This window comes from Rhinolophus hipposideros (assembly GCF_964194185.1).
Source record: "Rhinolophus hipposideros genome assembly, chromosome: 16".
Lineage (NCBI taxonomy): Eukaryota > Metazoa > Chordata > Mammalia > Chiroptera > Rhinolophidae > Rhinolophus > Rhinolophus hipposideros.
Window position 1 is genome coordinate 4,274,593 of NC_138062.1, and position 18,492 is coordinate 4,293,084.

The 18,492-nt window shown below is 39.4% G+C and overlaps 1 protein-coding gene across 14 annotated transcripts in view; it reads right to left on the minus strand.

Annotated features, from left to right (window-relative positions):
- The window catches only part of TNIP3 (TNFAIP3 interacting protein 3), a 114,064-nt gene that overhangs the window by 44,444 nt on the left and 51,128 nt on the right, over window positions 1-18,492 (minus strand). For 10 of the 14 annotated variants that reach the window (XM_081075711.1, XM_081075705.1, XM_081075712.1 and 7 more), the window contains 5 exons: window positions 8,921-9,007; window positions 5,625-5,705; window positions 3,920-3,985; window positions 2,414-2,545; window positions 277-405 (listed from right to left, as the gene is read on the minus strand). In XM_081075711.1, the coding sequence (XP_080931837.1) occupies window positions 277-405; window positions 2,414-2,545; window positions 3,920-3,985; window positions 5,625-5,705; window positions 8,921-9,007 (495 nt within the window). Of the gene's footprint in view, window positions 1-276; window positions 406-2,413; window positions 2,546-3,919; window positions 3,986-5,624; window positions 5,706-8,920; window positions 9,008-10,765; window positions 11,024-18,492 lie in introns of those variants that run through there. The other 4 variants (XM_081075715.1, XM_081075708.1, XM_081075709.1 and 1 more) reach the window with 2 other exon arrangements.

Sequence of the window (18,492 nt, forward strand, 5' to 3'; positions counted from 1 at the left end):
TCGAACCGAAACCTGTTCTTACTGTCCTCTGATTCCTCCTCATTTCTTTTCCATGGTGTTTCTTTGCAGGGACATGAATTCCTAACAGCCGCCTTAGCCAAGTGTGGCTGAGCAGTGAGGGTAGGAGGCATTTGCAGGATTAGACAGATGGCTGTGTACAACCAAGACTGGGGGCGTCTGGCAGCCAGCGTGGGCTCCGCTGTGACACTCAGTCAGGAATGTCCTCTTTATGCAGGGACCTGCCCTTTGATTTCCCCTCTAGGCCTGGCCTGATACCTTATTGAGGCGTTTTATTTCACATTCATAGTGTTCCTTCTTCCTGTTCGCGAGAGCATTTTTTTCCTTTAAAAGCTTATTCTCTTTCTTCAACTCATGTAATTCTTCAGTTAGGCTGTCCTTTTCCTTCTGAAGTAAAGGGCAAGAAAACAAAATCAATGTCAGTGCAATTCAGATAAGGTGCTGTAGGCGTGTTCTGAAATACGGTAAAGAGGGGCTGCTGGATTTTCACGGAATGCTGCAGCTAAGCAAGAGTCTCTGGGGAGGGCAGGGTTAATACAGAAGAAATCTTTCTTTCGTCCTGAATGCTTCTAAGTTCGGTGACCGCAAAAAAGATACCAGAATCCCCAGTCCTCGTTTTCAAGGGTCAGACGGGTCTGCAGAATAAGCTAGTTCCTGTGTACTGTTACAAGGTGATGGGGGAGTGACTCAGTAAAAGTAATCGAAAGTCCTAAAAAGAAAAAAAATCTCATTGCTACAAAAATACTGACTATCTCCGAGCCCAATCCTACATCATTCTGGACTTGAGACAGGGAGCAGAGGATAAACATCAGGCAAATAGGCCCATCACGACAGACAGGGAAGGACTCAGAGCACTGGATTGTTGGAACTACTACTTTTAACAGGGAGAGATCAGCAAGTCCAGCTGCCATCATGCCTCCAGGTTTCACGTCGCAACTCCATGTTTCAAGGAGTCCAGGGCTTTAAATCACTGAGGCAACTTGAGTTACTTAGGCACCAACAGGCTCTGGATTCTGACATCTGTTTCCTATCTCTTTATTTTATATTCCGGATAGTAAACTTTGTGTGGAGTGACAGAGACAGAGATTAAATCTCAATGAGACAGAGATTTTAACCTTGTAAAATGAATATTCCAGAATTTAGGTGAATCGAGATGAGAAAATAGCTAATATGCACGTGTTGAAGTATATTATTTTAGTACTTGGTATTTCCCAGTACAATGATTAGATTTAAGAAATCTACTTTAGGTGAGTCATTTTCTTTAAAAGTGAAAACACTTCTATTTGCTTTTAGTTAAGTAGAATGGGCTTGTACACTTAGAAAATGAACCAATCACTTTCTATTTTGGCATAACCTAAGAGAAAAATCATTTCAATTGGAAAACTGGTCCCAACTGCATGAGGACAAACGGCCATGATTCCTGGTCAGGGTGTAAATGGAAAAGGAAAGCGCTGCCTCACGGCCGAAGGGAGAGATTAAGCCTTGTTTCCCTCTGACTCCCTGCAACAAAGATGTATCCTTAACGAGGTAGGAAAACCTGGACGGACTTTGTACTGATTTGAGACGCTGCCGTAAGATCCAGGCATGTGTTGGAACACAGCTAATGCCTCAGAACATCAGTCACAAGACTTCACCGGGCAAGGTTTATTTTACACTTCTTGTTTTTTTCTTAACCTACCTAAAAAACTGAGAGGCCTTTAGTGCTTAAGGTTTCGCCCTCATTTTTCCCCTACAATATCCATGAAGTACAATAACTGCAATTGAAACCAGGAGTCTGTTTTAGGAGAAGCTGGCCATCTTTGCCTTCTCAGCAGGATGAGTGGAGCCATACACTATGGAGACCGGCCTCAGATTCTGTTTTCTGACTTACAAGTTCCCAGCCTTGGCAAGTCACCTAACTGCTTTACATTTCAGCTTCCTCGTCTTTAAAACGGCAGAAATAATATCTTCCTCACAGATGGGCTGGGAATGTTCAAGGAAGTAATGAGGGTCAGATACTTTTTTAAATGTTCTACTTTTCTGATTACAAAAATAACCTAATTTTAAAGCTTTCTGTAAGCTGAAAAGCAGCTGTACCAATAATATTATAGTAGTAGTAGTATTACTAGTAATAGAAACAATAAATGAGTTAAAAAAAAAAAAAAAGAAAAAAAAAAGGAAAAACAATGCATTTTCTCCAAGGCTGAAATGCCCTGGAAAGACATCACGAAATCCCTGGCTCAGTCTCTCGCTGGCAATTCACAGAGGAGGAAGTGTGGGCTTCCCCTTCCTTCTGAGTCCTGAAAAGTGGCCCTTGATTGTGGCTTTGGGGACTTTCATAGCCCTCGCACATGGGTCACTGCCCGTGTGTCCTCAGCTCGCACGTAGGGCAGGGGTCACTCTGGCCCTCACCCACCTCCTCTCGCTTCTGCGGCTCCTGGACAACTTCATGCGGCCTGTCGCTGGCCCTCTGGCTCGGTGGCTGCTCCTTCTCCAGGGTGCTGAGGAATCTTTCTGTGGTGTCCAGTTTCATTTTCAGCTCTATGACCTGAAGAAGTCGGCACAGACAGTTGCAGACCCCTTTTCTGGAGCCAACACCCCCGGGGTCTATTCCCAACCTGCTCCAGGGGCCAGCAAAACCCCTCTCCTGGGCGACCAGGGACAGACTCTAGTCCCCACCGCCCTAACAAAGGTCAGCACATTTAAAAAGGAGCATGCTTGAGGTCAAGTAAACACCCTTGCTGCCAGGCCCTTCCTGCTTTCTCCAAACCAGACCATCTCCCGGGAATAAAGAGTTAGACCTTAGACAGGGACACTTCTCCACTGTCACCCTACTCTCAACACTCAAGGTGAGATTGCCTGGTCTGTAAAGGACGGCGAGGGGCCCACACCAGAAAGCAGACATGGCGTAAACTCGTCTAACCTGCAGCCTGTCCTGCCTCTAAGGCCACATTAGTCATAGTGACAGTGGCCCAGCCAGAGAAGCCTTAGGGACGGTGATTCCTCACAAACAAGCATTATCCTGTTTGTCAACCGCAGCGTTTCACGCAGCTGCAAGCCGTTCAGGAACAATGCAATGTAAACCTTTTCTCTGGGATCTTGATTTTTAAATTTGGAGACCCCACAGCTGCCCCTAACTCACTGGCCCCAGACCATGGCCTTGTGTAGTGGGAACATTACCCTGGTTTGTCTACATTTAATGCATCTAGGTATCAAAACGGGGAAGAAAAGAGCAACACCGCTGCATTTCTCACTTGTGGTCAAGTTTCTTACTTCTGAATCACGTAGGGGAATTTACTTTCTCTTTTCTCTCTTTTTGAACATGGAATGATTTTGAATTCTAAATCGACTTTTACGTAGTAAAAGATATTTTCTCCAAAAAAAATGTCTTTCTCACCAAAGCAAAAGCTGCCTGAGAGAGAACATACTTTAGAGAGAAAAGGGGATGCCCCACTTTCCCTCACACTTTCACTATTGCCACTGACTGTTTCTTTATCTGTGGAAAATAGCTTATGCTATCTAATTAAGGAATCAGAGAGCTAAGCTTGCATGAAACAGTATTATCTTGAAACCGTCTCTTTCAAACCTCACCTGTAACCTTGTGTGTTTATGGCTGCCAGTCACACAGCCTAGACCAGTGTCTAGAAGCTGTGATAAAGAACTTTAGTGGCAGCTCTAGAGGTGATGTTTAGCACCTTTCTTTTGCCATGCTCAAGACAATTCACCGATACTGGCCATTAATCTTCAGTGCCAAGAGGCCAGTAATGCACTCAGTACGCACACCTCCCCCCACCCTATACCCCGCCATCACTTGTCAACAGTTGGCTATCCACAGGTCTCCTCCAGAATCAATGAGAAGCTTCACATACTTGGCTCCCCAGAAGATTGATTTAAAGCAAATACCAAACAGACAGGTGTTTACCTTTCTTTCATATAACGCTTTCATACTTCTAAATTGCTGATCCCATTGCTGGTTAACTTCCAGGAGCTGAAATTATTAAAATTTGGTAAATCAACAAAAGATTTCTGCCTATTTGGCAGAAATCACTTTTTGAGGTTACTAAGATTTTGGAAGCCCTGAATAAAGACAACGTTCTTTCCACCAAGTTCTGATAAGGGTGGGAGGATATAATTGAACACACTTTCACTTTTTCATACGTCTTGACTAGTCAGATGGACAGTTCCTCAGCAACTTTTAACTTTTCTTAGCTACTTGAATTTTTCACCTTCTTTGTTTAACCCAACCAGAATCTGGTAAAAATTTGTAGGTTCTGATGGTTTTCTGTAAGATTAATTAATAAATGAAAGGTCTTTTTCAGCCTTTCCATATTTTTCTATCTGCTTACCTTATTATAATGACATATTTCTTCCAGCTTTTTGAAAACAAAATCTATATTAACAAATTCCAAAACCCACTAATTATCATTTGCTTGCCATATGCTTTTTAAAATCTACACATGATTTATAATATATCCTTAACAAATGGATAATATCACCTTTTTGAGAGTATAGATTTTCATGGAATAATAATTTTGTCATAAGACAGTATTTAGAAATAATTTTGACTGCAACAATTTGAAAGTTTTAAAATTATGTGCTAAACAGAAGGAAGGAAAAACCACAATGACCTGTGTTTGAGTTTTCTTGTAAGGGAAGTCTGCAATTTTCTACTTTAAGAGAAATTCCAACACTTATCAACATGGGACAGACACTGAAGAGACAGCCACAATGACTAAGAAGTAGTAAGGCTGTCTCCTAATCACAAAACAAAGTATCTCATCCAAAGTGGCAGTGAGTATGTAATTCTTGTGTTGGAAATAAATATGGGTATTTAGTAATACGCTATATAATAGCATTATAGAAAGACGCCTGATCTGTTGGCATTTTAGGGATTAACGTTTCTATACTACGGTAACATGACTCTGCTAGAGTTCAGTCATTTTCCAGAAGGACACAGTGTTTTACGTAGTACGCCTCACACGGGATGTAATAATAGAATAATAATAATAGAATGGCTTAGAGAAGGGATTACAAAATGACAACATGCACAGTGCTAAACTTGTTACACTTTTCACCTTTTCTTCTGTCAAGAAGAGTAAAGAGGTTCTGACATTCAGTAACCTCAGAAAAACAGAACTCAGAATACTATCTATCATATTCCCGATGACATCTTAGAAACAAACACTTCATTTTTGTGGTAATGCTCCTTCACGCCTATGGGTCCGATGCCCAACTCATTAAGTCAGAGCACCTAAGTCAACTGTACTTAAAGCCTCTGACAGTTTGAGTTTCATGGTGTGTCAAGTTACAAGGCAAACAGGTCACAGGTGATCAGCTCACCTGTTCATGTGGAGGAAACATCTAAGTTTGGAGAAAGTTAAGGTAATCATTATCGGATTTACGACTTCATCATTTTGCATTCATTTGCACAAACACTGAGACACTGAGTAAGAGACAAGTAGGTGAATAAGAAACAGTATTTGTTCTCAAATGATACAATCCAGTACTAGAGATGACAACTGTGGCCTAACGATAAAAATGAAAGGCCGTAGGTGATACACACTCTCTATTTGATTCTCAGCCTTAATTCATGGCACATGTTGCCTCAACTAATATTTCAAAATTACCTCCTTTCTCTGTTTTTCCAAGCATCTTATCTTTTGTTCAAGAGAATTCGTCAAGTTCTTTCCTTTTGATGATTTAGCACTCTTAAGAGAACAAGAAGAATGAAGCAAAATGTCAATAAAATAAACAGGAAAAATACTGTCCTTCACAAACTACATGCATTTGGCCAATTCTCTTGTTATGATTTCTAAGATATCTTATTTTAGCAGTCACAATCCTCACACCATAGTTCTTCATAGAGACCTGTTGATGAATAAGCTTTATATTATATTTTAAACCCCTTTATATGAATTAATTACCAAAATAATTCTCTAATAAGTTATAAATGTATCTATATAGTAAGCAAGAAATTAGGAATTTATGAATTTGGATTTCATTTCTTTGCCAAAAAACTGAAAATCCAGAGGTGTAGTGTATATAGAAATCTGGTAAGTTTCATGGATGCATGTTAGGTGTGTATGTGTGTGTGTGTGTGTGTGTGTGTGTGTATGTATACATATATATACATATATATATTAAAAACATTTCTAAAAAATCATTTTTTTAGATGTGTCCATGATCTGATGAGTGGCCCTGGCAAAAGTGAGGGAAGTGAAAGAACCAGCAAGAACAAAAGAGCAACCCATACAGTTAAAAGGCAGAAAATTCATTCTAAAACTATAATAAATCAGCTACCTAGTGACCATCATACAGTTATGTTATACAGGTGGGCATAGATTATTTGGTATTGTGTATTTAAACCATCCCTTTGAATAAAGGCACTAGGTCAGAAATTTAGATTAATAACAAATCATTGGCACAGTGAGAAAGTTAACCACCTTTCTTTTCAATTGTTTATTTTTTTTATTTTTAAAGCAAGCACAAAAGCTCTGGAAACAGCCTGCCATGTGTCCACATGGACCACCAACAAAGCCCATGTAAGTACAGTTTTCTCCACTCCATAGCCTGGTTGCCACCTCATCTTGGAGTCACATATAATACAATGAATCAGGTGATGAAGGTAAAGCCTCAATTTGCTCTTCAGTTTCAGGCTCAATAGTTGTTGTGGACCACAAAACTGCGTAGACACTCACACACAATTAAGAAATATATTCAAAATGTGTTGGCCTTTGCCAGAAATGTTTATAGGAAGTGCTCTTTGGCTCATCATGGGATTTCAAGGATTTTTTTCATTAGAAATGATTTATAGAACTGTTTTTCTATCTTTTTTCTACTTACCTCTGTTTCACTCAGCGTTTTAGGGTTTGATGATATTTTACATCTCTGTAGATGCTGTTCTGAATTTTTTTTAGCTCTTCCCATTCAGACCCATGTACAATTAAGACTACGTTTTAAAACTGACCGTTTCCCCTGGGTCAACAAATTCAGAATGATTATTCTTGCTTCTCACCGCAAGCTGTTTTTGGCTGAGTGTCAGAAGTAACATCAAAATCCAGGTGACAAGTATGTTAGGTCCTGTGATTGGATTTTTCCTTTTTTAGGCAGACTTCCTAGAGACTGGACTCATTCTGGATCAGAACAGACTATTAGGCATCTGTGATGTGAAAAATGCAATGAGTCAACCCTCCTTACTGTGTCCTGTGCTTAGCAAAGCAGAGGTGCAGGGAGACTCAATTCTAGAACAGTGGTTCTCACACCAAAGCACGTCAAAGTCATTGGGGAGCTTGCCAAACATGGGCGTCCTGAGCACGGAATCAGAATTTCTGAAAAGGGAGCCATAGCTCCTCAATTTTCTTTTTAGTAGACTTTGTTTTGAGAGCAGTTTTAGGTTTATAACAACACTGAGTGGAAGGTACAGGGATTTCCCACATTCCTGCTACCCTGACACATGCATACCCCTCCCATTATTAGCGTTCCCCACCAGAGGGGTACATTTGTTGCAATAAATGAACCTACAATGACACATCATTATCACCCAAATGCATAGTTTACATTAGGGTTCCCTCTTGGTGTTTTACATTCCGTGGGTTTGGACAAATGTATAACGACAAATAGCCATCATCATGGTCTTACACAGAATTGTTTCACCACCCTAAAATTCCTCTGTGCTCCCCCTACTTATCCCACCTCTATTTTAAATAATTCCACAGGTAATCATGATTCATACTAAAGTTCAAGGTTCTCTCGTTCCACACCATGCTTGGGCACATGGAGTTAGGGTCCTTAAAGAGTCTTTTCTCTATCTGTGAGATAGACAAAAAAATCTGTGACCCACAAACATTTGTGTGACCCTGCCTTCTGAGAGTCCAGATCAGGATAATTAAACAATGTGAATCTTTTTTGTCGTATATAATTTTCTCTGGAAAAAAAAATTACAAAACATGTTGATCCTTAATTTTTATTTTATAAATAAGAGTTACTGAAAAGCTAGATACTAAATCTGAGACTGAGCGAGAGAGAGAGAGAGAGAGAACATGAGGGGTTTCTCTGGAGATTATTCAACATTTGACCATGGTTCCTCTGTCTCAGGTATGTATTAAAATGAAACAAAATCAATTACACACAAAATTTGGGGGAGAACTTTTCATTTGTATTTGCTTTGCTTTCTAGTTGCTAATGAAGTCATCTGATATTACAAGAAATACACAGATTTTTAATCATTGGTCTTGTTATGGGCCCATCTATGGAACAGTTATCTTCTATAAAATGCAACCTGTGTTCAGAGTATCTGGGCATTTCTCTCTCATTTACCATAACATCCAGAACAACTATGAAGATAGTCAAGTTCTGAAACTGCTAAATTAAATACCTACATGAACAAAAGAGTCTCACTTAGTTTCCTATTATATCTTGGTTATCTCTGAAAAAAGTTCAAGAAAGCACATTCATTCATTCATTCATTGATTCATTATCTGTTGCAGTAACCACTAACCAAAGACCATGGTATTAATTCCAAATAGTGTATATATAAATATTTTACTATGGATATACCCTATTGCTATAATACATTTTATTTCTAACCACACCAATATAATACTCCTTTTAAATTTTACATTGAATCAAATTCCTCTAAATCAAGAGCAAAATATGAAACCCATAGAATTGGGAAGCTAAAAGGACAGGATTTAATCTTTCACATTATAAAAGAAGAAATGTAGCTCAGCAGTGCCCAAGAAAATGCTACGGTCACCCAGTATTGTTTATTGAATAACATTGTTTAAAAATACAGAGCAGATCTTAGTTCAAGAAAGCAAAGTAGCCATTTCTCCTCTTATTCATTAATCATTGCATAATTAGCCATTAGAAATTATGTCTATGGCAGTTATGACCGATTCACCCCCTAGAAGTGTGTTCTTACCTCCATGTGCTCCGTAGAACTTTCTGCGGCACTCATTCTAGTGGTGCCCTGTACAAAATGTGCCGTCGAAGCTGTTTTTCCTGGAGTCTTGGAAAGCAGAAAGAAAAAAAAAGAAAGAAAATGTTTTTTTTAAGATGTCTTTTAAAGTGAGACCAAGTATACAAAATTTTAAAGTGACCACAAAAACAGTTAGCTCTTGATAGAAAATAACAGCAATAGTTTTTCACTAAACATGAACAGAAGTGACTCTGCATGTCAAGCACACAGAATAAGGTTATAAGCGCAGCAACCGTGATTTTGACTTTTCTTCCCTTCCAACTAGGGATTTCCCAGGATGTCTCAAGTGGCAGGCTGTGACTAAGAAGATAGGCAGATTCGCCTTACTATGGTATGTAAATTGTCATTCTTCCTTTACTGGCAGTTTCTTCCAGTGGAGGAGGAAGTCACCGCAGAAAGCACAGGCAACCAACTGTTCCTTCAGTAGCCCAACTGCCATAATTTCATTGTATTTCCCAGAGCAATTTGGTAACTCTTGAGTATTTGACAACTCTGTTACTTGCTTCCCTAAAGGCAAACTTTTCTGGCAGTGTCTCATAACTGTGAGTTAAGCTGTGTGGAACTTAATGAGTCATATGTAATTCCATAAGTGCTACCAAATTTATGGAGCTAAAAAGAAAATAAGTCATTATGAAGACAATGGGGATTGTCTGCAAAGCCTCTCTTCTATATCGACAGAAAATTTAAACTTAAGCTCAAGTTTCAGACTGTCTTTTCCATAGGTCATTGGAAATAAAATCTTTTACTGCACTAACACTTTAGCTCTAATTAGTTGACTTATTGTTGTACAGGGCATTGAGATATGGAGTGCTAGATAGGTAGCACCAACAGCCTGGAAAAATAAATGCTGGGAGTGATGCAGGTGGGCAGTGATGGAGCTGAAGACCTCATTCTAGACTCGGAGGAAAGAGAGGAAAAGAAAAGGCAAGAATACAAAACGGAAACTATGTTGCTGAAAGGAAAAACGAATTTACAGTCAATCACATAATTTACATTTTTCTTTAGATCTCCCTAGGAGATATCTTCATACGTAGGGTAAATCTTAAAACTCCTGAAATTTAAACTCTTTAAAAGGGAATGAATGCGTATGCAAGCTTTGGCCCTCCCTTTTCTCCTTCACATCTTCCACCACTCACTCTTCCTGTGCTCCAGCCATACTGAATTCCTTCCTTTTCCTGAAATGAGTCATGTGCTATAATTCATGCTGCTCTCTCTACCGGGAACATTCCCCTCTTTGGGGCCCCCTCCAACCTGGTGACCTGGAAACCTCGCTAATGTCTCCCTTGCACCCTGACCTTGTCTGATCTCCTCTAACCAGCCGAGCAGAGCGCTTTACCTCTTATTCTAAATAAGCATTTAAAAGAGCTTATTTGCGTGTTTGTGTGCTCAGCTCTGTATCCACCGTTCTGGGGCTTAGAGCAGGCCTTCAGCACATTTTGCTGAATGATGGATGATTATCTACTGATCAAATTTATAGACTTTTTGCTGTACGTGCTCATGTACTTACTTTCTGCTGGTTTCTTGGTCTGTTTGGGGGTGGGTACAACTGAGTGAAATTGTGTGACATTTCCTTAAAGCAATATCCAAAAATACAAGTGGGAATCAAATTGTTCAGACATCTAAAATTCAAAGTTATGACTCACACATGATCTGATTTTAGGGGACATAAGCTGAGATTTTTCTGGAAACCGACACTTCATTAACACAAAAACTGCTCGTCAGAAAAGAAAAAGAAGACAAAGATGTAAAAATATTTTTCTTCGAACAGACACACACACCCACACACACCTGTTATATACAGTTCAAGGTTCCCTTCAGCCTCATCTGTGTGTTTGATAATAGAACGTCAGTGGATGTGGTAACATTAACCTGGGAAAGTGGTAGCACATTTTCTGGCCAGGAAGCACTGCCCTTGGCACCGTTGACTTTGGGTGTCTTCTGTCCAGGTGTCCCGTGCACCCTCACACTCTGTTGCACAGTGGTTGCTTCTATTGAACAGAAATCCTATACCTTTGCCTTTTTCATTACTCTTCCTTTGCTTCGTCTCTGTGCAGTTCAACAACAAACAGATTTTCTGTGAGGTCCAGAGCCATGTGCTGAGTTATGAGTAAACAATAACGTCTAGAGAGCCCCAAGTTTGGTTTGAGACAAAAGGAACTTGCACCAGGCCAGTCCTGGGAATAAACTGGATATTTTCTGTGACATATGCCCTCTTCTCACCTCCACCCCTCTCTCGTGGGCTGTATACTCTGAGTCTGGCTTCTAGTCAAGCTTTGTTTCATGAGAAGTCTTAACACAGTAACTTTCAGAGAATAGACATGTAATTCCATGTTTCCAAGGTGATTTGAAGAGTCTTCATTTCCCAAGTGACTACAATATTATATAAAGGAAAATAACTAACAAAGAGAAATATGTTGGAGAAAAGGACCAAGGAACTACCAGTTCTTGGTCTGTAATTATCATTCAGTTGATGACAATTTTCTCAACATCAGTCCAAGAGAGGGCATCACATTTCTGTACATGCTTGGAGGCGTTCTTTGGCAGGTAAAATAAGCATGGCCTTTTTTCTTTAACATCCTTTTAGAATGGGGGTTGAAAAACCTCCTTTGCTTCCTGAATCTCTCTGCATGAATGTCTAAGTGAATGCACTATTTCGGTAGGGGACAGTATCTAGGGATGACTAAAAGATCTGACTCTGGAGTCAGGTTACCTGGACCCACAGCTCAGCTTGAGCATTCACTACTCATAACTTTGGGCACCACACTGAAGGCCCCTGAGGGGCCACTTCCACGTTTGTAAGATGGGAAAAGGAATAGTGTCCTCTTCCTTTTCCAATAGGATTTTCATCTACATATAAGAGCTTAGATATTAATAATAATGTGACCTTGAAGAGAGGGCCATCGGTCAATTATTTATGCAACAAATAACAGGGAAAGAAAGGAGCCATCAATCATGTACGCATCATTTACTATGCATCTGGCACTGAGAGTGTTCCAAATGAAAATCTGCTTCCAATGAAATGTATACACATGCACGCATGCACATGTATGTGTGCATGTGTGTGTGTGCCTGCCTGTAAGAATTCAGAGGAGGTTGAGGTCATTCTCAGCTTTAACCATTAGGGCAGGAGTTGAAGTTTCTGCTGGGTCTTGAAGGGCGATTAGGATTTTGAGAGATAGTGAAAGATGAGACACATCTCTGAAGGAGAGCAACATACCTGGAACAGACATGGACAAACCTAAGCAGGAAGGATTTAGCAAGCCCAATATAACTAGAGTAGGGCTCACGTGGTCCATGTAAAGCTGATTTGGGTCAAACTGTGGAAGCTTTAAATTTAAGAAAGTTTGACTTTATTGAGTAGGACATGGGGAGCTACTGAAGACCCTTGAGCAAAGGCATATGATCAAAGTGGCTTTTTAGTCCAAATATGTGGATATGTGCATTATGTACTAAATGGATGAGATTGACAACTGCAATATGGCTTAATAGATATCATCTGAATATTTAACGACTTGTGGCAATCAGTTCACCTTGGGCATTCAGAATGGACCACGCCTCTGAACTCCAGACTCCTACATTAACTGCCTACTCATCATCACCATTTGGATGCTTGATAGGCACCTCCTTCTCCACTGGTATAAAACCTACTTCTTGATCTTCCCCACAGTATGTGTCTTGCCCGTCAGTCCATGAAGACTTTCATGCTGGAGCCATCCTTGGCTGTGCTTTTTCTTTCACGTCTACACCCAATGTATCTGAACATTTTCTAGGCTCTTTGAAAATATATCCAGACAGTAGAGCAGCACATTGCACAGAGCCCAGAGACCTCCCAGTTTAATGAGAGAGGAGCAGCGTGAAATCAACATGCCTTTTTGTAACTTTTTCAAAATGGGAACTTTACTGTTTGCTTCCTGATTGTACTCACGTGGAAATTCTTAAGAGAGCATTGAAGTAGTGGCTGATATCCGTCTCTGTGTCAAATCCTAGTTCTGTCATTTATTTGCTAGGTGACCTTGGGCAAGGCGTTTAGCATCTCTGGACTGAGCCAGCTGCCAGCATCTCTTACCTGGGCGATTGTAAGAACCTAACAGCATCCTTGCTTCCGCTCTTGCTCCTCCCCCATCTAGGATCAATACTGCATCCACTGTGAGTCTGTCAAATATGTCATCTCATGTCACTCCCCTGCTCAGAACCCTTCAATGGCTTCCCACCCCACTCAGAGTGAAAGCGGAAGTCCTCTCCGTGACCCACAAGGCCCTACACACGCCAGCCCAGGCTTCTCCACTTCTTTCTCAGCATTGTCCCATTCCTGGCTGCTCGATGTCCCGGCCACACTGCTATGCCCTGACCCTGTGCTGCACACTCTCTGTTCTTCCTGCTTCCCACTCCTGTCCCCCAGATGCCCTCACCTCAGTAGGTGATGGCTGAAATGTCATCTCTTTATTGAGACCTTACGCGGCCTTCCTTTTAAACATTCCTCTCCATCCCAGCATTTTTTTATCCACCTCTTCTGCTATGTTTCCCATAGCTCGCTCTCTCTCTCTCCATATATATATATATATATATATATATATATATATATATATATATATATGTATATATATATATATATATAAAATTTACTTTTCTTCCTTGTTCGTTCCCATCATTAGAATGTCAGGTCCATGACAGCAATTTTTGTCTGTTTTGTTCATTCCATGTTTCTTGAACCTAAAATAGTGCCAACGATTTCAGTGTCTGTGCAAGTACAGACAGAGCTCAGACACTCACAAAGCCCCTCCCCACCCCAAACAAAATCTGTAATGTTGCTGAGTCGGATACCCTCTCAAGAGGTTATGAAAGATCTAAAGATCAGAACTGTTAACTTCCTGACCTCCAAACTAGTAAATCACCTCTTTTCCATACCCCAAAGCTGGGCCTGGACTAGGAGAGTCAGGTGAGAGGCGTATCCCAAATTTCATAGCCTCCTGGGGATGTGTGCTTGTCCCCCGGGGTGGAACTCTGAGCCGTCCTCCAGTGCCCTAGAGCGATGTTTTCTGCAGTCACTTTCCTTCCACCACTGTACGCTTTTAGTTTGTTGTGTATATCGTACATTACAGGGCAAACTGGTTTTTGCCGACTACTCTATATTCTTTATGAAACTGAAAACTTGATGAACCTTCCATGTCGAAAGACTTCTCAGCCCTGCACGAAGCAGTGAACAGTCTAGCCCAGCTTGATGTGCAGCTCCTCTTTGCAGGCTCCCCTGGTTCTCCAGGGCAGTCAGCCACTTCCTCCTTTGTCATCCCAGGGTGCTTTTTGAAGCAAGAACTGCGGCACGTACAGTAAAACAACCATACAGTTCACACAGCTTTCTCTCCTAAGAGGCCAGAAGACTTGGGAGTCAGCATAGTGCCCGCAGAGTACAGAACAGTGATAGAACATGGTTTTATGGGACGAATCTGTTCACGTATGACTGTTCAGTAGGAAATCACGGGACACCACGGTTTCTCAGAACACAACCCCCAGGACAGTGACCAGAGCGGTACACCAACTTCTGTGTTGTCACCAAATCAGAAAGGATCAAGCAGGAGTTTCAATCCAACTTTTAAAAGCTGTTCTGTTTCCGTGTATTTTCTTTTTATTCATTTTATAGGTAAATATTTTACCCTTTCCTATTTCGGTAGTGTAATCACTGTCATGTTGCCTCTATATGAATCCCCTTTAAATTTTTTTCTCCTAATCTTGGTTAATATGTAATAAATAACCAATATAAACGATTATACATGTTGTGGCGGAATGTCTAAAAGGCATAAATGTGGTCTTCAATAACACTGCCTACATTTGTACAGTGTTTTTTTGCATCTTAACAAAGAAGTTAACATCTGGAAGTTTTAACTCGAAAAGTCCCAACACACACTGCTGTTTGTTTCATGTAACTAATCCTTTCCTTGCTCAATAAGAGATATTTTTGCCTCAGGGCTGGCTGACTAAATGTGTCAGAGTGCAAAGGGAAAAACAGCCCCTGTGCAGCATTTGAATTTCAAAACAGACCCTCCTAACTCTAGAGATCATCTTGAAAACCAAAGCTTTGAATTTCAAGAGCTAGTGTTTCTGAAAATAATATATTTGAATATTTTTTTAAAAGTAATTCTTTCTGTGCAATTTATTTTGAAATGCGTCAAAAAGTAATATGGATTGACAGATGAAAGAAGGTGGGTAGATGGATAGGTATGTGGTGAACAAGTAGAGTGAAAGGTTACAGGCAAAAACTAGGTGGTGGGTATATGGATTATACATCATTAAATCCTTTCAATTTTGCTTTATGTTTGAAATTTTTACAACAAAATGTTTGAGAAAAAAGTCAGAATCAAGGCATAAAATCATAGGCCATAAACAACTGATGGAAAGGAGGGCAGATAAAGAGACAATATAGTCCTCACTTTGGCAGCACATGTACTAAAATTGGACCGATACAGAGAAGATCAGCATGGCGCCTGCGCAAAGATGACACGCAAATTCATGAAGTGTTCCATACTTTTAAAAAGGGGGAGAGTAAAGGCCTGAACCGGAATATGGGAATGGAGAAAGTAAGCGTGCTGAAGAAAATGGAATAATCTAAATATCAAACTTTCTTTTACATAAACTTAAGGGTAACCACTCAAAAAAAATCCAGAACTGAAATATATACTGTAATAAAAGAAGAAACAGAGGGAAACATCATAGAATACCACCACATAGAAATAATAGACAACAAAAAGGCAAAGAAACAATGGAGACACAGCCTTACCAGAAAACTAAAGAGAGAATGACAGGAAATCCTCACATATCAATAATCATCCTAAATGTAAATGGACTGAATTCACCAATAAAAAGGCACAGAGTAGCAGATTGTATCAAAAAACTAAACCCAACCATATGCTGTCTTCAAAAGACTCATCTCAGCTACAAGGACAAGCATAGACTCAAAGTGAAAGGGTGGAAATTGACACTCCAAGCAAATGGTACCCAGAGAAAATCAGGTGTAGCCATAATGATATCAGATGAAACAGACTTCAGGGTGAAAAAGATAACAAGAGACAAAGATGGACATTTCATAACGGTAAAGGGGACTATACAACAAGAATATAGAACAGTCATCAATATTTATGCCCCCAATCAGGAAGCACCGAAATACACCAAGCAACTACTAACAGAACTAAAGGGAGAAATTGACCAAAACACAATTATACTAGGGGACTTAAATACATCATTGACAGCTATGGATAGATCATCCAAACAGAAAATAAATAACGAAATAGCAGCCCTAAATGACACATTAGATGAAATGGACATAATTGACATATATAGAGCACTTCATCTTAAAACATCAGACTATATATTCTTTTCGAGTGTACATGGAACATTCTCAAGGATAGACCATATATTGGGACATAAAATCAGCCTCAGCAAATTTAAGAAGATTGAAATCATACCAAGCATATTCTCTGATCACAAGGCTTTGAAATTGGATATCAACTGTGAAAAGAAAGCAGGAAAAAACACAAATACGTGGAGATTAAACAACATACTTTTAAAGAACAACTGAGCCAAAGAAGAAATTAGAGGAGAGATCACAAGATACATAGAAACAAATGATGATGAAAATACATCCTACCAAAATTTTTGGGACGCAGCGAAACCAGTTTTAAGAGGGAAATTTATATCATTACAGGCCTATCTCAAGAAACAAGAAAAATCACAAATAAATAACCTTATGTTACACCTTGAAGAACTAGAAAAAAAACAAGTGAAACGCAAGGTCAACAGAAGAAAGGAAATAACAAAAATCAGAGCAGAACTAAATAAAATAGAGAACAAAAAGACAATAGAAAAAATTAATGTGACAAAGAGCCGGTTCTTTGAAAAGAATAACAAAATCGACACACCCTTGGCTAGACTCACTAAGATAAAAACAGAGAAGACACTAATTAACAAAATCAGAAATTAAAAAGGGGAAGTTATCACGGACACCACAGAAATACAAAGGATCATCCAAGAATACTATGAATGACTATATGCCACCAAATTCAATAACCTAGAAGAAATGGACAAGTTCTTAGAAACATATAGCCTTCCAAGGCTGAACCATGAAGAACTGGAAAATCTAAACAGACTGATCACCAGTAACGAAATTGAATCAGTCATCCAAAACCTTCCCAAAAGCAAAAGTCCGGGACCAGATGGCTTCACGAGTGAATTCTACCAAACCTTCAAAGAGGATCTAATACCAATCCTGCTCAAACTCTTCCAAAAAATTGAAGACAAGACAGCACTCCCTAACTCATTTTATGAGGCCAACATTACCCTGATACCAAAACCTGGTAAGGAAAACACAAAAAAAGAAAACTACAGACAATATCTCTGATGAATACAGATGCAAAAATCCTAAACAAAATTCTAGCAAATCGAATACAACAATGCATTAAAAAGATTATTCATCACGACCAAATGGGATTAATACATGGGGTCACAAGGAAGGTTCAACATCCGCAAATCTATGAATGTGATACATCACATAAACAAAATAAAGGACAAAAATCATATGATTATATCAATTGATGCAGAAAAAGCATTTGACAAGATACAACATCCATTTATGATTAAAACACTTAATAAAATAGTTATAGAAGGAAATTAGCTTAACATAATAAAGGCCATATATGACAAGCCCTCAGCTAATCTCATAATTAATGGTGAAAAACTGAAGCCCTTTGCTCTACGTTCAGGAACACGACAGGGCTGTCTGTCCCCTATCACCTCTACTTTTCAACATAGTGTTGGAAGTCCTCGCCAGAGCAATCAGGCAAGAGAAAGAAATAAAAGGCATCCAAATTGGGAATGAAGAAGTTAAATTATCACTCTTTGCAGATGACATGATGCTATATATAGAAAACCCTAAAGACTCCACCAAAAAGCTATTAGAAACAATCAGTAGAATACAGTAGAATACAGTAAAGTTGCTGGCTACAAAATCAACGTACTAAAGTCCATTGCATTCCTATATACTAACAATGAAATCTCAGAAAAAGAAATACAAAAAAACAATTCCTTTTGTAATTGCAGCAAAAAGAATAAAATACCTAGGAATAAACTTAACCAAGGATGTGAAGGACCTATATGCTGAAAACTATGACATTTTTGAAAGAAATTGAAGAAGACACAAAGAAATGGAAAGACATTCCGTTCTCATGGATTGGAAGAATCAACATAGTTAAAATGGCCATATTACCCAAAGCAATATACAGATTTAATGCAATCCCCATCAAAATCCCAATGGCATTTTTTAAAGAAATACAACAAAAAATCATCAGGTTTGTTTGGAACCACCAAAGACCCCGAATAGCCAAAGCAATCTTAAGAAAAAAGAACAATACTGGAGGTATCACACTCTCTGACTTTAGCTTGTACTACAGGGCTACAATAATCAAAACAGCATGGTATTGGCAAAAAAACAGACACATAGACCAATGGAATAGAATTGAGAACCCAGAAAT